This window comes from Leuciscus leuciscus (assembly GCF_965113295.1).
Source record: "Leuciscus leuciscus genome assembly, chromosome: 13".
In the NCBI taxonomy this organism is placed as follows: Eukaryota; Metazoa; Chordata; class Actinopteri; order Cypriniformes; family Leuciscidae; genus Leuciscus; species Leuciscus leuciscus.
This window is the reverse complement of record NC_138737.1, coordinates 17,152,629-17,175,385: the sequence shown is the minus strand read 5'-3', so window position 1 is coordinate 17,175,385 and position 22,757 is coordinate 17,152,629. Positions and strand designations below refer to the sequence as shown.

General features: G+C 37.3%; 1 protein-coding gene across 5 annotated transcripts in view; it reads right to left on the bottom strand.

Moving 5' to 3' along the window:
* grid2 (glutamate receptor, ionotropic, delta 2) overlaps window positions 1-22,757 on the bottom strand; it is a 438,477-nt gene that overhangs the window by 54,702 nt on the left and 361,018 nt on the right. For all 5 annotated transcript variants that reach the window (XR_014211127.1, XR_014211128.1, XM_082188355.1 and 2 more), the window contains one exon: window positions 2,511-2,649. Coding sequence is in view for 3 of the 5 variants with exons in the window: in XM_082188355.1 (XP_082044481.1) it covers window positions 2,511-2,649 (139 nt within the window). In the remaining 2 variants the exon portion in view is untranslated. The remainder of the gene's footprint in view (window positions 1-2,510; window positions 2,650-22,757) is intronic.

Sequence of the window (22,757 nt, the reverse complement as noted above, 5' to 3'; positions counted from 1 at the left end):
AAAGTGCCAGTTGAATTTAAGAAAGCAATTGCTAGCAACTGGGTGCTTTGCTTTTAAATGGTATATTAAAGACGAATTGCTTCTATGGTATTTGAACTCAGCTTTGCAAATTGTACACACCATCTTTGTTTTGTCAAACGTGCCATCAGGCAACTTTTTAAATGCAAAGATTCTTCCTAAAACTCTATCCTTGTCCTTCTCCATCATGACAGGGTGACTTGGTTCGGCACACTCACAATAGCAGCCGCAACAGGAACGCGTTAATTCCCCCAGCCCTAATATATATTAATATTAACACCCAAGTGCGGGTGGATTTCTGCAGTGGTGTATTAACACAGTGAGTCCCACTAGCAACTTTGGTGGGTTAAATTTATATATAATACATACATTTTTCAATTGTAGTCTTTTAAAAGGGCATCTGAAATAATAAACTAAGAGCTACGTAGTGTTATCAAAAATATCGATTTTTCAATACATATCGATACTGAAATATCTGAAATGCTTCCAATACTCATTTCCCGCAGAATAGATACCCGATACCAGCTGCGCTTTCTCGCTCTCTCATCTCTCCAACAGCGAGTTGACACACAAACCGCCTCCCCTTGCTCACTCATTTGCTCCGGATGAATATTGTTGCTGTTACATGATTATGCAGATATAAAGCCGCCTCTCAGTACTAAATTGAGTTCTTTTTTGCTGCTTTTGCACTTAAACAGTCAAATACACACAAAGTATGTCAAAATGACGGTCTTGGCCAGCTTTCCCGTAAAGACAGTAAGTTATGTTTTAAGTGAACGTAAACAGTATTACATTTAATATGTATATTTATGCATTTCATATAAACATTTTATAATAACAACAATAATAATAAATAAAATTCAATAATTTTCATAAAACAGGTTTGTACAGTATAAAAACCATTGTGCCTATGGAAAGTCCCGTAAGCCACATATACAAGTGTGTGTGTGTGTGTGTGTGTGTGTGTGTGTGTGTGTGTGTGTGTGTGTGCGGAAGATCTCCTTCGGGCATGCAACTCCCTGTTTTAATTTCCTGTGCCACAAATTAGATTTATCATTCCAGTGAGAATGACGTCAGACATTTCTGCACTGGTAATTTATTTAACCTGCCTGGTTGAGAGCAAAGAGACGGACAGACAAAGAGTCCTTTTTACGTTTTAATAAGGTGATTTTTGAAGTGTTTTTATTATTAAATGTAATTTATGACGAGGTGGAACATTTCAAACATTTACCAAAATGCGGCTGCTGCTCTTCCTGTTATGAAAATTATGGCCTTCTGTTATTAGCATTCAAGAGTCAAGAATATGACATTTCTATAAACAGTCCAAAAAAAAAAAAAAAAACACGTTTTTTTTATGTGACGGCCGGATATGTAATTTGTGATTAGTCTTAAAAAGAAACAAAAAACTAATTATGAATGTTAAGAAAGAGTCGAATTTTTGACCATTTGAAACAGACTCAAATGACTTACTCTTTTTTTATTTAAAAGGCAGAACACTATTAGTTTGAGGTGGTGTAATGGTATTGATCATAATTAATAATAATTTAATTAATTATCTGCATATTCTATCCTCCTTACATTAACCCTACCCCTAAACCTACCCATCACAGAAAACGTTCTGCAATTTTTTAATGAAAAAAAAAAAAAATACTGTTTAGTATGTTTTTTAAGCTGTTTGGACACACAAAGTGATACCCATGTCCACACTCTCTCACACACACACACACACACACACACACACACACACACACACACACACACACACACACACACACACACACACACACACACACACACACACACACACACACACACACACACACACTTTTGTTTTTACATAAAGCTATAAATACTAAAACATAACTGAAAAACCCACATCTTAACCTTAAAGAGAAAACTTTCTGCATTTAAAAAAAAGAAAGAAAGAAGAAAGTATTTACTTTACCTTTATACTGATTTTGCAAATGAGAACACCCACAAAATAAGGTTTTGAGATGTTTTGTCAGGTTTGGCTCACTTCTGGGTACAAATTTGTCCCCAAAATATGCTTAAGTAGGCACACACACACAGCAGAAGTCTGAGCACCATGAAACAGTGCTGAGGTCTTGTGAGTATTCATTTACACACAGCTTGGAATTGTGTGTTTTTGTAACTATATTAGACACAAACAGATTTGTTCTTTTTTTTCTTTTTTTTTTGTAGCTTAAGAATGTGATGTATTTCTGTGTATTATATGTGTTGTATATTCTGTGTTTTCATTTGAAGAATGCTGCTCAATTAATACCATTCCTATCCAAAACTAATCAATGCTCCCAGAAATGCATGCCTTTGTTAGTATATGCTTAAACTACACAGCATATTCAACTGAGACTGAAGTTGAAGTTGAGATGAAGATTGAAAGCCACAACTTGTTTGTTGTTTTGTTATTGTGAGGATGATTACAGTGTTTGACGCTAGCTGCAAGAGTGACATGTATAAATGCGTGTACTCACTGAATGGAGTTCTCGATGCGGGAGATAGTGAGGAAGGCAGCCAGATTTGCCGTGTAGGAGGAGATGACTATCAGAGCAAAAAGCCACCAAACCCCCATCATCATCCTTGTAGCCAAAGTCGTGTAGGGCACCTCACCACCTGTAGAGGAAACAGCAGAAAAAAAGCAGAAAAGGCTGATGACTGTGCTGTCTTTTTAGAAAATATACATATTTCACTCTTTATAAGTGACACAACCTTTGTTATCCAGACACTTTCTAGTTTGGTTGGTATTAGGTTTAAAATAGATCTGTGTCTCTGTTTATTAAACATTGATTCTTCATTTTATTTACTGACTTTAGTGCTGCCAAAAATGCTGAGGTCTCTGGTTCAAACCAAAAAATAGTGTGTGTAAATAGTTGTTTCTTGTTTAAAGGATGAATCTAACAGCATTAAAGAATAAATGGAACAAAATTTTTTTCAACATTTTCAAGACATATTCTCTAATTTTATATGTCTGGATATTTAATTTATTAAATATTAATATATTAATATATATGCTGTGCAAATATATATATTATCTTATTTGTAGAAGTAGACATTGTATTAGATTTGTACACATCATGTATGTTTTAGATACATTTAGATGTCATTGCATTTATTTGTGTGAGAATGTTATGACTTGCCCCAATGTCATGCTTCGTTTGTAATGTAAAATGTGTTTCTTATCTTCCTGTATATGCTTTGAACAAAAGAGCTTCATCTTCAGTAGTGCAGTAGTACACTGACAAACTGGAAACAAATGGATTCATCCGGTGTGGGTGTGCAGGATGCAAACAACTGAGACTTTACTGATACAAATAAATAAAAATCTCACTATGAGACAGACAAAAAAGGCCATCAATTGTAATGTCAAATCTACATTTCCCCAGTCACCACAGTCAGAGCTAAAACACGTCTGTTTATTCTGCATTTCAGATCCCTGCTAATTCAACAGCCACAGATGACAGCGGCTCCTCTAAAAGTACCACACACCGCAATATTGATGGATCTGCACAATCCAAGGCTCGCAGCTAAAGTGAAATCCGTAAAAAATTAGTCCCATCTATCCTTGTGGCTTCCCGTTTCATTCCAGCCTTGTGTGGAAAGTGCCAAGCATTTCAGCACTCAATAAGGTATCTGACAACTCTGTTTCTGTAGGGGGTCCGCTGAGATGAGCTGTCTTATTAAAGAAAGTTTTTAGATGACTCACATTCATATGTCCCGCAGGGTGTGTACTCTCTGCTCCACACAAACTTTGTGCAATTTTAATTTCAGCAAACAAGTCCATGATAGAAAAGTTGGCTTACACATTTCTTATAATCATCTTTCTTAGGTTAGCAGACTTTAAGGTTAGGGAGTGTCCTATTTAAATGGCACTACTTCCTTCATCTGCAATGTAAACCTCAGAGATTTTGCACTTCAGTTTAAGCAAATGTCAGAGAATACTCGACCAGCTCCTTCAGCTGACTGAATAACGGGCAGTAATTCTATAAGAATGAATTGCACCAACTATTGTTTATTTCACCTTATTCACTAAATGAATTAACAGGTTTTGATTTAGATTTTTTTATAAATAAGACTGTTCAATGCCATCACATTTACTAATCTAAACGGACTAATCTTAATATAAATAATCATATATAATAAACATAAAACAGTCAAATGTAACTATACAAATATAATATACATTTTATTTGTTAAAACTTTTACATTCCTAAATCTGTGCATATTTAAATACTTAAACATTGTCCAAATATACGAAAATGTATGTGTTAACTGCAGTATGAATACCTATGAATAATAATAAAATAAGTTTTATTTATCAGCCCTTTCAAGCTGACGAGTTCACATAAACATATCCTTCAAACAAACACGGTGAGTAATGTCTTGTCCTGTTATTATCATGCGTCGCGTCTGAATGCGTTGTTGTTTTTGGAGCTCTATCGATTTGATTTATAATTCTTGATTTTTCTCGCTGCCTGCTGTGAGTGTGTTTGCTTCGGAGTTGTAAGCTCCGTCTTAGCCTCGTATTTCCTTGTTTTGAACCATCATTTACTACAATTTCTAGTTGTTTATATTACTACTAAATACAGCTTACCCAACCCTGACGCATAACACGCTAGTAATTCGCTAGCCTGTTAACGCGCCACCCTTGCGCTCAGCTATTTTTATTTATTTATTTTCTCTCGCGCCTTTGAGTTCATAAAAGCTCAGGTGAATAAGAAACACTCAACAAACACGGTGAATAATGTCTTGTCCTGTCATTATCATGCGTTGCGTCTGAATGCGTTGTTGTTTTTGGAGCTCTATCGATTTGATTTATAATTCTTGATTTTTCTCTTTAAACCCGCTTACAACGAACATTTTCTACTCTTCCTCACTGAGAAGCACTACTGCTCAAACCTCATTGTTACAACGCGGACTGTTGAGCAGACGCGTCTCAAGCCTATTAGTGATCCAACGCTGCATACTCTTAAAGGTTACGTCCGTGGATCACGGCTGAACGAGTCTTCTCCACACTCACTTATAAACAAACACTTTTTTTTCGCCTATCGTGCGTCTACTCTACACCCCTACCACTAAAAAACCTCATAGTTACAACGCGGACTGTTGAGCAGACGCGTCTCAAGCCTATTAGTGATCCAACGCTGCATACTCTTAAAGGTTACGTCCGTGGATCACGGCTGAACGCGTCTTCTCCACACTCATTTACAAACAAACTTATAATATAAATTAGTATTAATATTGATAGCATCACTGGTAGCTTCGTTGCTAACTCACTGTCCATCTGTTAAAATGGCGAATATATCAGATGTAAGTAGTCTACCGCTTGGTGCAGGTGAGGACACATTTGAGCTTCACGCACTGCAGTCTGAGCTGGAAGCTGTTGAGAAACAGATCCACAACCTTTTATTGAGACAGGCCGAGCTGAGAGACCGGTGTTTGGCTCTTGAAACATCACGCGCCGACGCACACAAATCAGTGTTTAACGTTACTAACCCGCTGACTCCGACCGCGTCTACTCCGTGCGTTCCTCAGCATCGGTCGCAATCAGCCATGGTCTCGTTCACTCCGGCTCCAACACGCCACCACGAAGCCTGGGTGGTTCCGCAGCGGAAGACGCGAGTCAGGTTTAGACCAAGACTTTCTCCGACCCTCCCGGTTTTCGAGTTATCGACACAAAACCGCTTCTCCCCTCTACGCGAAACAGAACGCGATGCTGTGATCATCGGCGATTCCATCGTTCGGCACGTACACGCTACGTTAGGTACAAGTAAGGTGCAAAGTCACTGCTTCCCTGGTGCTCGTGTTTCTGAAATCGCTGCTCGCGTTCCCGAGATCCTGAACGGTGACGAGCGCGTCGGAACTGTGGTCCTGCACGCGGGAGTGAACGACATCAGGCTGCGCCAGACGGAGATTCTGAAGAAAGACTTCAGGAATCTAATCGATACGGTACGCAGCACATCGCCTGAAACAACGATCATTGTGTCAGGACCGCTTCCCACGTACCGACTAGGGCATGAAAAATTCAGCAGATTATTTGCGCTAAATGAATGGTTAATGTCATGGTGCAATGAGCAGAAACTGCTCTTTGTAAATAATTGGAATCTGTTTTGGGAGCGTCCTAGGCTTTTCCGTGCTGATGGCTTACACCCAAGCAGATTCGGAGCGGATCTTCTGTCAGATAACATCTCCAAAATGTTAAATACCCTTTGACTAGTAACCAAAAGTCCAAATCATAGTCTCTGCTGCACCAATTCAACTGATATAAATACTAGTGTAGAACATTGCATAGAAACCGTGTCTATTCCTCGTTTAGTGAGATCAAATAATAAATCTAATGCAGGATCTAGGAAAAATCTAATTGTTATTAAAACAGAAAATGTTGCTATTAGTAAACAAAAACTATTTCTAAAGCTAGGTCTTCTAAACATTAGATCACTCACACCTAAGGCAGTTATTGTAAATGAAATAGTCACAGATAATAGCTTCGATGTACTTTGCCTTACTGAAACCTGGCTTAAACCAAATGATTATTTCGGTATTAATGAGTCTACTCCTCCTGGATACTGTTATAAGCATGAGCCCCGTCTGATTGGCCGTGGCGGAGGTGTTGCAACCATTTATAAAGATATTCTAAATGTTACTCAGAAAACGGGTTATAAGTTTATTTCATTTGAAGTACTTGTACTAAATGTTACGCTCTTAGATGTTAGAAAAACATCCCTATTATCTCTAGCCTTGGCTACCGTATATAGACCGCCAGGGCCTTACGCTGATTTCCTAAAAGAGTTTGCAGATTTTCTCTCAGACCTATTAGTCAATGTCGATAAAGCATTAATTGTTGGAGATTTTAACATACACGTAGATAATCCAAATGATGCGTTAGGAGCTGCGTTTACAGATTTATTAAATTCATTTGGGGTCAAGCAAAACGTCACCGGACCAACTCATCGTCTTAATCATACACTCGATTTAATTATATCACACGGAACCGATCCAACCGATATAGATATCATTCCACAAAGTGATGAAGTCACTGATCACTACATGGTAACTTGCATATTACGTACTGCTGTAATATGTCATGCGGCGTCGCGTTATCAACCAGGCAGAACAATCCTCCCATCCACCATAGATAATTTCTCAAATTGCTTATCTAATCTGTCTCAGCTGCTGCCTGAACCCAAACAAACAGATGAACTAGAAGAACTAACTAGCACTATGAGCACCATTCTCTCTAGAACATTGGATGTGGTTGCACCTATTAAATTAAAAAAGGTCAGAGAGAAAAATAAAGCACCATGGTATAACAATACTACGCATGTTTTAAAGAGAGAAACCCGTATTTTAGAGCGTAAATGGAAACAAACTAATTTAGAGGTCTTTAGAATCGCGTGGAAAGACAGTATGTCACGTTATAAAAAGGCCCTAAAAGCTGCCAGGGCTGAGCACCTCCGCAAACTAATAGAAAACAACCAAAACAATCCAAGGTTTCTATTTAACACCGTGGCTAGACTAACAAATAAACAGACGTCACCCGAACAAAATATCCCGTTACAGTTCAGTAGTAATGATTTCATGAACTACTTCACTGAGAAAATAGAAAGCATCAGAACCACAATTATAAACGTTCAATCTTCAATCGCGCCTTACAATTCAGCTTCAATTATCACCCCGAAAGAACAATTACAGTGCTTTACAACTATAGAACAAAAAGAGTTAAATAAACTTATCACTTCATCTAAAACAACAACATGTTTATTAGATCCTATACCAACTAAACTACTGAAAGAAGTGTTATCTGTAGTGGAAGAGCCTCTCCTCAATATTATTAACTCGTCTTTATCTCTAGGTCATGTTCCAAGAACATTTAAACTGGCAGTTATAAAACCTCTCATTAAGAAACCACAATTAGATCATAATAATCTAGCAAATTATAGACCCATTTCAAATCTTCCATTTATGTCTAAAATATTAGAAAAAGTGGTGTCCGCTCAACTGGGCTCTTTCTTGCAACAAAATGATATCTATGAAAAGTTTCAGTCTGGATTCAGACCGCATCATAGCACTGAAACTGCGCTCGTTAAAATCACAAATGATTTACTTTTAGCTTCTGACCAAGGCTGTATCTCAATACTAGTTTTACTTGATCTTAGTGCTGCGTTCGATACTATAGATCACACAATACTCTTAGATCGACTACAAAATTATACTGGTGTTCAAGGACAAGCACTAAGCTGGTTCAAATCATACCTATCTGACCGCTACCATTTTGTCTATTTAAATGGAGAAAAATCGATCATAACTCCAGTAAACTATGGAGTGCCGCAGGGATCTGTATTAGGCCCCCTGTTATTTTCAATATATATGATGCCACTTGGAAATATTATAAGGAAACATGGAATTAGTTTCCATTGTTATGCTGATGACACTCAAATATATATTTCATCACGGCCGGATGAAAACGCTACATTTTCCAAATTGACAGAGTGTGTTAAAGATATAAAAGATTGGATGACGCGTAATTTTCTTTTATTAAATCCAGACAAGACAGAGGTAATACTTATCGGTTCAAAAAACCGCCCACAAAACCTCGCACAATACAACTTTAACATCATAGGATGTCCTGTTACTTTATCCTCTACAGTAAAAGACCTGGGTGTTATACTCGATTGCAACCTGTCGTTTGAAAATCATATTTCTTATGTTACAAAAACAGCCTTTTTCCACCTTAGAAACATTGCTAAGCTACGTAATATGCTATCAGTTTCTGATGCAGAAAAGTTAGTTCATGCATTCATGACCTCGAGACTGGATTACTGTAATGCTTTATTAGCTGGTTGTCCTGCATCCTCAATAAACAAGCTACAGTTAGTCCAAAATGCCGCCGCTAGAGTTCTTACGAGATCAAGAAAATATGATCATATAACACCGATTTTATCATCACTGCATTGGTTACCTATAAAGTTCCGTATTAATTACAAGGTATTGCTACTGACTTATAAAGCCCTAAACGGCTTAGCTCCAGTCTATTTAACGGATCTTCTATCGCCCTATAATCCATCGCGCTCTTTGAGATCACTAAATTCAAGGCTTTTGGTCATACCTAGGATATCCAGAACCACCAAAGGAGGGAGAGCATTTTCACATTTGGCTCCAAAACTCTGGAATAGTCTTCCTGATACTGTTCGTTGCTCAGACTCGCTCTCCCAGTTTAAAACTAGATTAAAGTCGCATCTCTTCAGCCAGGCATTCATATAATCCTACAGTTCAAACTACAATCCGGCCTCTATCCAATGCCAGAGGAGAACTGGCCCCCGACTGAGCCTGGGTTCTCCCAAGGTTTTTTTTTTCTCCATTAAGGCACCTGATGGAGTTTTAGGACACCATTAGGTCACTTGATGGAGTTTTTCGGTTCCTTGCCACTGTTGCCTTTGGCTTGCTCAGTTGGGGATATTTTGGGGATATTTAATTTAATTTTATCAATCAATAAATTCCTCTTGAAACAAACTTTGTTGTATTATTTTAATTTAATACTGTGAAGCTGCTTTGATGCAATCTGTATTGTGAAAAGCGCTATACAAATAAACTTGACTTGACTTGACTTGACTTCAGGCAGAACAGATTATATTTTCAGAATGTTCAGGGTTTTTTTTTTTCAGTTTCTAAATGAAACAAGGCTGAAATGTTGACTAATTATCTTCATACCCAAGCACATCAGTGAAATGAAAAATAATCACACCAACAAAACCAACATCTGTAAGAGTTCTCGGTGAGAACATTTGTTCAAAATCAAGGCAATCGACTAAAAAGCTCATTTCCATATTCAACAGTGCTTCAAAAAGATAGTTTTGTACACAAAAAAACTGGATGGTAGTGCAATTAAATATAAATTGTAGTGAAGATAGAAGGTATGGCAACCTATCCTATCCTCCTATCCATAGCCTACAGTACTTCTCATATCCTGAAGCAAATCTGTTACAACAAGAAGCAGGATAAATGAAGAAAAGCTCTTTTTTTACACTACAGTTTAGAGAAATAACACAGAGTGCTCAAGACTGATGCAGTAACTCTGGCCTGGAGCCTGCTAAAGCAAATGAATGCGAAAAATAATGAGTCTGAAAATTTATATAAATTAGACTGAACACAGCTACAGGAGGCCAGCTAAATTTGAAGTTTGAAGTTACCGCTTAGGAAAATACTACTGTAATGATAAATATAAAAATAAGGATCTAAAGTAATAAAGAGTCCAATCTCACACTTGCATGGATATGTGAGCAATGCTAAGCTGCAGAAAGGGAAATGCAAAAGTGTCAAAATACAGTGCTGTTAAGGATTAATCAGAACGTTCTATGCTAAAATTATTCTCTGAGCTGAAGCGAGCTGAGAAAGTCGACTACAACCGACCTCCTGAAAGATTATGTGCTGGTGTGTGGAGATACAACAACAAAAAAAATGTGTTTCTGTGCACAATGCAGCATAGGAGAGATTGAATGTATGACTATTTCAAATACAACTAGATTTTTTTTGGGGACTCGGAGGGATGTACAATTATGACAAAAACAGAGGAAAACCGCATACTGTATTCTCTTTCCACAAACTGTGACCCTTGACTATGTTTGCAAGGCTTATATGGCATTATCACTGAGGCTGTCGCTGCAAGTTCACACAGAACAACTGTTTGAGCCCTGACTTCTGTACTCTCATTATATTAACAAAGCTGGCTTTGCTGCAGAATAAACCTTACACCATGTCAACTTGTTGATCACTGCGTTCTCAATTTCTCAGGTCAAGTTGAAGTGTGTATTGGCTGTTGCACCATCTACATTATAGCATGCAGCATCACATTACTACAACAAAATAATTGCAAATTGCATTTTATCTAGATTCTTATTTTTGAATGTCATGTGATGCTTATTCAACACCCATTTTATGTGTGACTGCAAATAGAAGTGAAACTTAAATAATTTGTGAATCAGATGCTGATTTGGACTAGTTGTAGTCACTGGTTATAATCTACAGTATACATATATATATATATATATATATATATATATATATATATATATATATATATATATATAAAAAAATCTAATCTAATTTAAACAGCTTTGATTAGCCATTGCATCCATGTTCACAAAGACAATTTTGACGCATGAGGAAAGCAGACCTACAGTAAATGAAATACAAAAGTCTTTGCCATTGTGATAATCTTAATTATTAATTTGATCAATTGTGAAGCCCTAATCCAGAGGAAAGAATTGATTAGTATGCAACTAACTTTTACAAAAACCTTTTCCGATAAAAAATAAAAATAAAAATAAATAAATCTTATGCTTCAAACACCAGATACCTTGGTTGTGCTTGCTTGTAAAAGATTGCCACAAAACAAGAACATGATAGAAAAATCTATTAAAACTTTTGCATAATAAGTTTGTATAATAAGCTGTACTGTATGAGTAGTTTATGAGGGAACTGCAGGGGGTTCATGAGTTGATGAAATGCTAATTAATTAAATCATAAACTTAAAATTAAAATAAGAAAAAACGAAGAAGAAAAAAATAACACATAAAAAAACACATTAAATATTTGATCTCCATGTCGTGTGAACATTAACCGAAATCAGAACCGTGAACATGGAATTCTTAGTTAAATTATTGAAATATTAACTTAAAATTTCAGGGGGTAAAATATCAAGTAAATATTTTAGGTCAAAGGAGTTTGGCTGACAAAAGTTTGGGAATCCTTGACATTGGCCATGTTAAAGAAAAACGTTGCCCCTCACCCAAGCTCAGTCGTGCACTGGTAATGATCTGTGATGAAATGTGACCGGCAGTAAGCAGAACTTTGATAGGAGGTATGACTGCCACAGAACAGACTACTGTTATCAGATATGACTGGCAGTGAGTATAGAATCGTGGAATGTCAGTGCTTTAGCGCGTGCTGATTGCAATGCCATTCTCTGTGGCTGCAGGATGTTGATCTTTAGAAAATGAGCAGGACGGTAATGTAGCTTTTATCTGCACACCCAGCAACTGGGGTTCAAAGCCGCCCTGCCACGCACATCAAATCAGCAAGCCCCATTTCCAGCAGGTTCCTCACTGCTTGCTTTTGATTCAGCAGCAGGCCAGGGGCTACACACTCCTCGCAACCCCTCGCTGTGAGCTAGCGCATACTGAGAGACAGAAACAGAGAGAATGCGTGTATGAGGGAGACAAAAGCTTTTAAAGCGGGAATGTGTTTCTCGTTTGTGTCAGAGATGTTTGTGCATGAAAGAAAGTAATACTTGCGTTGTTATATTCAAGAAATAACTGCATATAATATGTTTTTCAATAGCTATTTGCAAGAAAATGACATATGTTTAAAGTAGATGTTCAAAGGGTCGAATAACTTTTGTGTATATAACTTTTTTGGACTCCGATTCTCAGATGCTGGATCTGAGCAACCAGGACTCTCCGAATTAAGTGGATTCCGAAGTGGCACAAGCTGTCATGAAACAGTGAAGTGCCCTTCATGGCTGTATGAAGCCTTGTAGATATATCTGAGGATGAGTGTATACACATCTTGTCAACACTTTCTACTAGAGAGGCTGAAGAAGGCCAAGAATGTCAAAAGGTTTCTTCCCAAACATCTTGACTGATGGGATACGAAACACTTGCCTGCTGACTATTACTACTTAACACTAAATGATAGTATCAAGACGTTATGATAACAATAGCAATATAAATGGATATACATCACTGCATGGTGATTCCATGTTTATTATTACATGTAAAAATACTTCCGGACTTATTAAGGAACAGTGTTGTTATAGTTAAACTGTAACTTTTAAAAATCATTTTCAGTCATCAAAATAAGGTTTATGTAAACTATAGTTAACTTGCCATATGTGAACAAATGAAACTGTATTGTAAAGTGATACCCTTTTTTGGGAAAAGCAACATACAGTATAAATAGCTAACTCATAGAATACTATATACTGTATACATTCTATATACTATACAAACGTTTATACTGTTTTATTCTGTTTTATACATTATATATACTTTACATACGTTTACTGTTTAATTCTGTTTTATCTCGCTTTTGCCACAGAAAGTAGACACATACAAGGAATAGTTCACTTAAAAATGAAAATTCTGTTATTATTTACTCACCCTCAAGTTCTTTCAAACCTGTATGAATGTCTTTCTTCTGCTGAAAACAAAAGAAGATATTTTGAAGAATGTCAGTAACCAAACAGTTGATGGACCCCATTGACTTCCATAGTATGTTTTTTCCTACTATGGAAGTCATTGGGGTCCATCAACTGTTTGGTTACTGACATTCTTCAAAATATCTTCTTTTGTTTTCAGCAGAAGAAAGACATTCATACAGGTTTAAAACAACTTGAGGGTGAGTAAATGATGACAGAAAAGGGAACTATTCCTTTAAGTGAGAAGAGAATTTTTTTTTTTACTAATTTAGCATATTTGAGGAAACAGTCCCATATTTGTGTTGTTGTTGACAAGATGTAAATCTCTAGTCGTTTCATGGTTCATACACAACAACAACAAAAAGAGTTCAAAGACAACTTTTCTTTGGTCTGAAATGTTCTTTTAAAAAAAAGCCTGAAATAAGGTTGTTAATTATTTTATTTTCCTGTTTTGATAACTCTGGCTTTTTCAGAGCCAACTGAAAATTTACCTCTCCAGTTCGTCGTTTCTCAGCAGTTAAAGCAACTTCAAATAAGCCCTTTGAAACCACTGGTGCTGAACATTCAAAGGTTTATACATTGCTACCTTGTAAAGCCTTAAATCTCTGCAGCACCTTGAGAGCTGGAGATTGTAGCTTCTGATGAGAGCTGTTAGTTTTATTTATTTATTTCCATTCTTTCCAAAAGCACTCTGGCGATAAATAACTTAAGGAAAAACATGTTATTCGTTTCGCTGGATCGCGGTTCCTTGCAGCATGTCACCTTTATTTCCCTTTCACCAGACCAGGCCTGCCAGGTTTGGGTGTGCGTATATATATATATATATATGTTTGTGTGTGTGTGTGTGTATGTTTGTTCCCTGTACAGTATATGACTGCTATTTATTTAAGCCATCAACTATCCCATTATGAGGTTCGCTAGCAAATATTGCCATCCATTTTCATACACAGTTTAACGCTCTGAAGTGCGACCGCAATTGCTGAACCGCTATCGCAGCACACAGCCACTCTGGAACTTTCAACGCTGTGAATCATCAAAATAAAGTAAATAAACCACGAGGTACACATCAGAACACATCTCTTTAGTCACAGCTTGCGAGATAGCAAAGCTAGCATGCTGGGTTCAGACATATGATGAAAGAAACATATACGCACTGGGGCAGAAGATAAAAGAGCAAAGTTAGGCGGACAGCACGCCCCCAATATGACAATTTATTTAGAGAGAACTTGCCAACATGTACCATTTCAACGGCATCTTAATCACGGTGGTACTCGCTAGTCAAAAGGTATTTTATTGATTCAATTAATGGGTTAGTTCACCCAAAAATGAAAAACAAAATGGTCATCAATTACTAATCCTCATGTCGTTCCAAACCCGTAAGACTTTTGTTAATCTTCGAAACTCAAACGAAGATATTTTAAATGAAATCTGAGAGATTTATTTCCATTTTTACGAAGTACCATACATTTTTCTGTTAATAACCCTCGTTCGGACTGACTGTCCGTGGGTCGGGATACAAAAATGCGGAAGTATAATCAGTAGTTTTGTAAAGCCCTGGAGCTGTCAAAACGCATCATTCGACGGATAATTTTCGGACAAATAAATCTGAATTTCTCTGAGAACGAGTAAACATTGTTCATTTACATATACTGTACTACCAACATTGTAACAATACAAAGCGGGTTGAAAATCAGCGAAGTTAAACTTTAGGCATTCTCTCAAGTATTTTTGTCTTGGTTTCCAGCAAGATTTTCTTTTACCCCACTGGCAAAAAAAAATGTGACTGAAAAAAATGCAATGTAGCGTTAATGTATGGTTAAACTATACATTAAAATAAAAAGAATACTAAAAAAGGTCAAACTTTTAAAAGATTTCTAAAAAAAATTTCACTGGAAACCAAGTAAAAAAAAAAATAAAAAAAAATAAAAAAGATTAAAAAAGATTAAAAAAGGATTACTCTATAGTAAATGTCCATATGAATAAAGACCACTCCACATCTGTTAAACAAAACACAACGTGAACACAAACCATTTTTACCATTCAATATACATGTGCATTAATGTAGCTTGCAGTGTAATAACATCTGATGCTTGATTTTTTTTTCTTTTATATGAATAAATGGCTTTGTGCTAAGTGAAGCGCAGGGAACTCTGAATGGACAGAGGTGTTCACGATGCATGTCAGAATGAGAGTAAGTGCTTTAGAAATGCTGTTGTCAGAAGAGCCAAACTGCTGCACACAAACTACTTTCTGTGTTCCCCTAACCATCAAACCTTCTCAAGAAGTGACCCAATAAAATCAGTCTTGTCATATATGCCTGTCATACTACATGGGCAGGAGGACACATTATTATAACGAATTTTCATATGAAAAAAAAAAAAAATTAAAACAAAAACATTTCTTAACTATCATATCTACTTTAAAAATCAGATACAGAGGTCCTCATTAGATCATGTAAAATTCTAACATCAAGTGAGCAAGATTTTTTCATGTTTTCGAAAGGGTTCGACCTTCGACTTCGCTTCAAGTTAAAAGCTGCCCTGAGGTCATATGTGTACACACACAGATGTACACACACGTGATCATGAAATATTTATGAACACCCACAAACCCAGTGAATTTGCATGTGTTGCTAAGAGGTATTGTAATTATGATGGTACCATATGGAATGCAAAATGCAGCATGTGACAAGTTTAGCAAACAAATTTGGCCCAAAGATGTTGGCAGTTTTCTTTCTCTCCACTGTTTTGAACAGAACTATGCTAACCGAAAGCACACTAGTATAGTCTTTTGGTTTCACTTTAATATTGTTCAGATTAAGTATCGTTGCACCTACATGTCTACTAACTCTCAGGGCCCTATTTTAACGATCTGAAACGCAAGTGTCAAGCGCAAAGCGCAAGTAACTTTGTGGGCGGGTCTTGGGCGCTGTTGCTATTTTCCCGGCGGGATAAATGCCTCTTGCGCCAGGCGCAAATCTAAAATGGGTTGGTCTGAAGTAGCTTCATTATTCATAGGTGTGGTTTGGGCGTAACGTGAAATAAACCAATCAGAGCGTCATCTCACATTCCCTTTAAGAGCAGACACGCTTTTTCCATAGCGGATTGCTATTGTAACGGCGGATTTGCCAGGCGCGCGCCAGGAGCGGTTCACAGCCAAGGAGAGCAACGCTCTCGTCACGGCCGTAAAAGAGAGAAGTTACATTGAAATGGAGAAACCCACCCAAATTAACTTCGGTTAAACAGGCGTATGATGATTTGGGTAAATGTGTAAGCTAGATGTATGCTTTTATAATAAATTGTCTATCTATCTATCTATCTATCTATCTATCTATCTATCTATCGATCTATCGATCTATCGTAATAATGTATGATTTGCAAAAATGAAAACTGCTGCTTCTGTATAGATGAGAGAATCACATATAGACATTGTGCACACGCTACATTGATTATGGCCAAGCATGCGCCCTTAAAATAGCATATGAATAACATGCGCAATGCGCCACTGACTTTAAACTATTTTTTCCTGGTTAGTGGCACAATTGTTTTCTAAACCATCAAAATAGCATGAAGGAACGTTTGCGCCGGAACACGCCTCCTTTTTTGCACTGAACCGCCCAGGGAGCGCAAGTTCATTCCCTAGTTTAGCAACGTGCTTCTGTGGAGGGAAAAGCGCGCTTTGCGCGGGTGCAAAATAGGAATGATACATGCGTCGGTGTACAAATTCAATTGCGCTGGGTGCAAGATAGGGCCCTCAGAGTGTTAATAGATTATTAGTAGACTTGTAGGGTTAGGGTTCGAACAAGTTGATATGTACTTGGAAGTTACTTACAGAATAGTCATTAAAATGTCTGTTGGGAAACAGATTCTCCAGCATGACACTGCCTCCAGCATGACAACATCCCACAGAAACACCAGTCTATAAATTGACAACTTGAATCCACTGCACATATTCAAGTAATCCATATGTAATCCCATACGAGTGCTCATAATGTGATTTAATTCCATTAGATATTGCAGGAGTGTATCATGATGCACTTCACACAGTTGAAGGCAACATGAGTTGTTTGCCTTCTGTTGCCCCCTTGATAGATAAAATGCACAGCGAGCGAGTGTCCAAACATAACCTTTATACATGATTTGGTTACTTTAAGAGTGTTAGCATAATTACTGAGTCACCAGTGTGTGCCTACATGTGCTGTTAAAGACCTTTTTTCAGTTGTAATGAGCTTAGACTATAATTAAATACGTTCTAGGCTGTATGTTAATATGATGACAAGTCCAAATCTGACCTTGTTCAAATAAGAATCTCTTTATGACTGGTTAGATTACAGCATTTACATCTAGACATGGCTGTTTACTAAACACACAGCAGACCTGCTAACCCACGCAAGCTGTCAGGAGGGATATATTCATCTAGCTCAGTTACAACTGTAGACTAGCACCTCAGAGGACATGAATTTCATAAGCATGTTAAACAGTGGTTTCTAATTCTGTACCAAAGACATTTATGCCAAGAAACATCATTATTATTAATGAACCTCTGAATATGTAGAACATGCCCACATTATTCGCTAACTTGGGCAGTTAAGGTGCATGTGTTTTCATAAAAAATGGCATGAGCTGAGAGACACTATTCTTATGCAAAAAATGAAAAAATCATAAAAATTGCCATGGGCCCCCTATACAGATCGGACAGGGTCTTAGGGCCTGTTTACACCAGGCCACTATCGAATGCAATGAATATTCGGTACGAATGCAATGATACAATGTCCTACCTGTCTGTTAGCATATGTATTTCCATATCTCTGCGCACCCTGCTCGTGAAGACATCACACGTCATCAGCACATTTAATGTTTTTAGTTAGACAGAAGTCAGTCACCGAGAACCGCAACCGAAACAGCAGCCATAGTTTCTCCTCAACCAAAACAACGAGTAGCAACACTATCAAGTACTACTTCTATTTAAGTTCATTATTATTGTAATGTTATGTGCTTTGAGACATGAGGTAGTTTAACGGTGTCTCTCGTGACACTTTTGTTTGCTCCATGCTATACCCATTCATGTGTTTTGGAGGAGTCGTGGCTTTGGAGACGCTCTAAAAGAAACGGTGGGATCTTATGCTTTTAAATCTAGCTCGTTATTGCTAGCCTCTCTGAAAATTACCTACCCTACCTTTAAGTCTCACTACTTTTAATGAAGATGGTCGTGTGTTGATGATCATGTGCTGAAAAAAAAGAGTCACATTTTTTACATTAAATAAAATATGGTACTGCATATTCATTTTTTCATGGAATAAAAATTTCATAATTTCTGTCTTTGCTTTGAATTATGTGATTGTGAAAATAAAGGGATGCTGCGATTTAAAGGGATATGCACTTGACAGAAGTGGATATTGAAATGCATGGAAATCAAGTGAGCTTTCACAGAGAGAGATCTCTTTCCATCCTTGTTGAGGGTACTCAGGAAAGAGATGAAATACATTTTGCATGCCAACAACACAACAGATAATCTAGTGTGATACAATGTACATTTCTGACGTGAGGATGTGAGACGAGTCATCTGGACCTTTGTCTTAAAAAAGCACGGTTGAGAGCATTGACTTTGGATTGCATTATGGAGAAAACGTTCTCTCTTGCTTTTCATCAACAGTCATTATGATTCTTTGGAAAAGAAGTCGAGGAATTCAGTTTACTCAGAAGCTGTATACAAACATACCTGAAATCTAGAGAAAAAAAACCTCATTTTCTTTTACAATTGAGTACTAATTTTCTAAATTTCTTTTACGTTTAAGTACGGGACTTGCTACTGCCAATACATACACGGCACGCTGCTGTGAGCAAGTAAGACATGCTGCTGCTGTACAATATAGCGTATATGAATTACCCGTAGCAGATCTATACAGGTGGAGCTGGGGAAGGTGGAGGGTTTCTGAAAGCGCGCTGCACTGCTAAGGCAACCCAAGTATTTGAAGGTTTAGCAGCGAGCTCATTGGCTACTAAAACGGCAGGAAACCAATCAGCTGTGCCCTATAGATAACGATGTGATTATGAATAGGTGAGTAAAAGGACCTATTAGCCTGCACCATCTAGATTTTCATGCCAGAACTTTGTATTTGTCATATTAAAGGTCCTGTTCTTCGTGATCCCATTTTTCAAACTTTAGTTAGTGTGTAATGTTGCTGTTAGAGCATAAATAATACCTGTAAAATTATAAAGCTCAAAGTTCAATGCCAAGCGAGATATTTTATTTAACAGAAGTCCCCTTTCAAAGCCTACAGCGAACGGCCGGCTTGGACTACATCCCTCTACTTCCTGCTTTAATGACGTCACTAGAACAGTTTTTTGACTAACCTCCGCCCACAGGAATACACAAAAAAGGGGGCGTGGTCTTGTTGTGCTCCCACGGAGAAGAGGAAGAGTTGCGTTTGTAGATTTTCAACTTTTAATAAATAAATTATTGTAATGCATGGCAACGATTTCTTTTACACAACATGGCAGCTTTTAAGGCTATATTAATGGTGAAAATAAAGTGTCAAGTCAATTCAAGTCAAGTTTGTTTGTATAGCGCTTTTCACAATACAGATTGTATCAAAGCAGCTTCACAGTATTAAATTAAAATAATACAACAAAGTTTGTTTCAAGAGGAATTTATTGATTGATCAAATTAAATTAAATATCCCCAAAATATCCCCAACTGAGCAAGCCAAAGGCAACAGTGGCAAGGAACCGAAAAACTCCATCAAGTGACCTAATGGTGTCCTAAAACTCCATCAGGTGACCTAATGGAGAAAAAAAACCTTGGGAGAACCCAGGCTCAGTCGGGGGCCAGTTCTCCTCTGGCATTTATGAGCTATAGGCCGGATTGTAGTTTGAACTGTAGGATTATATGAATGCCTGGCTGAAGAGATGCGACTTTAATCTAGTTTTAAACTGGGAGAGCGAGTCTGAGCAACGAACAGTATCAGGAAGACTATTCCAGAGTTTTGGAGCCAAATGTGAAAATGCTCTCCCTCCTTTGGTGGTTCTGGATATCCTAGGTATGACCAAAAGCCTTGAATTTAGTGATCTTAAAGAGCGCGATGGATTATAGGGTGATAGAAGATCCGTTAAATAGACTGGAGCTAAGCCGTTTAGGGCTTTATAAGTCAGTAGCAATATCTTATAATACGGAGCTTTATAGGTAACCAATGCAGTGATGATAAAATCGGTGTTATATGATCATATTTTCTTGATCTCGTAAGAACTCTAGCGGCGGCATTTTGGACTAACTGTAGCTTGTTTATTGAGGATGCAGGACAACCAGCTAATAAAGCATTACAGTAATCCAGTCTCGAGGTCATGAATGCATGAACGAACTTTTCTGCATCAGAAACTGATAGCATATTACGTAGCTTAGCAATGTTTCTAAGGTGGAAAAAGGCTGTTTTTGTAACATATGAAATATGATTTTCAAAAGACAGGTTGCATTCGAGTATAACACCCAGGTCTTTTACTGTAGAGGATAAAGTAACAGGACATCCTATGATGTTAAAGTTGTATTGTGCGAGGTTTTGTGGGCGGATTTTTGAACCGATAAGTATTACCTCTGTCTTGTCTGGATTTAATAAAAGAAAATTACGCGTCATCCAATCTTTTATATCTTAACACACTCTGTCAATTTGGAAAATTTAGCGTTTTCATCCGGCTGTGATGAAATATATATTTGAGTTTATTTACATAAAGTTGTTTGGATGAAAACAATTTCAAAAGAACTATACACAACAAAAAATGATTTAATTAGGAGGTGTTACAGTACTTTTTGTATTTCTTTGCAGCAGATGTTTTCAACCTGGCATTTTGTCACAGTTACCACATGTACACCTATAAAACATATTACTTATCAAAACTCGTGCTCACATGTAACTAAGGTAGGAATAAACAATGCACTTATTAAAAAAATTCAACAACACCATCGTTAATTCGACAGACGGACAAAACCATATACCACAAGCTTTTATAACAGTTTAATTTAACCAATTCAAGGTAACAGCCAAACGTAAAAGTATGACAACTACTAAATAAACAGCTTACCATTGTGAAACATCCTGCAAAAGTCGTGCTTGAACAGGTTCTAATCGATCCTCTTCATCTATGTTCTCCGGGTCTGATTCCGGCTCAAATTGATAAGGTAATATTAAAGACATGTTTACAATAACACTGAGCGCATGCATCTCCACGTTATGGTAAGAGGCGTGACCTTTCCGGGCAACGTGCGCTAAGCTGCTGTCGAATCACAACCCAGGAACCGCTGGCACAATCAGAACTCGTTACGTGTTTCTGAAGGAGGGACTTCATAGAACAAGGAAGTCATCAGCCCGTTTTTAGGACAGTGAAAACAGCGGTATACAGATAAGTAAATTGTGTGAAAAATACTGTGTTTTTTTACACGCGAAACATGAACACATGTTATATTGCACACTGTAAACACAATCAAAGCTTCAAAAACACAGGAAAAACGGGACCTTTAAGATATTCCAGCAACAATCTTATTTTTTATTTTTTTTTTATTTTTTTTTGCAAGAAGGCAGTGCAAATCAGCATCCTTAAGTTCAAGGCTGTCAGTCAATGTGCATTTAATATTTAATCCCCTCATTGTCACTGTCAATTTATCTCAATTTATTTAATCAGAAACTGGTGTGCAGGGGATGCAAGGCCTCATGAATTAATTCCAAAAGAGTTTTCATTTAGAGTGTCTCATTATTTCATCATGATGAGTCAGTTGTGTCATTCATGTTCTGGTTGGGCAGAATGAATTATGAACTCAAAAGGCCAAGGTTACAGCAAGCACGCCCAGCTCTTCATGCAAGTGCCAGGCCTGGGAAAAGCTGTGTGAAGTGTAGCGTGAATTAAACAAAGGCCCCTGTCCTCCCTCGTTGGAGGTGGGCTTACATTCTTTTCAGAAGGAGGCTCAGAGGCAGCAATGAGTTCGTCTGACTCTACACTCCCACATCTGACTGAATGCTGGTATAATTGCAGAGATGATTGACAGATAAATTATCTATCTAGAAAGGCCAGCTGTCACTGACCATTTTCAATCTTCCTGGATGGTGTTTGGATCTAATTCACTTAGTCACACAGTGCTGATGTGACAAAATGCATCAAGAGCCAGTTTTGCCAATGCCATACACTTTCAACTAAAATAAAGTACAGTGAATAATTCATGACAGTAACACTTACATACAGTACACTTACACTTATCTGAAGTCAGAACTTTCAACGGGTCAGACAGATTAAATATTTGGTATATGTACTGATACTATAAACAGATGACCAGATGAACTCTATGCATGTTTGGGGTCAGTAACATTTTATTTGAAAAGAAATGAATACTTTTATTTAGCAAGGCTGCATTAAATTGATCACAAGTGACAGTAAAGACATTTATAATGTAAAAAAACCCTGAAATTAATGTTGTTTATATTGACCTCTCTATTCATCAAAGAAAAATAGGCCTATCATGGTTTCCACAAAAATGTTAAGCAGCGTAA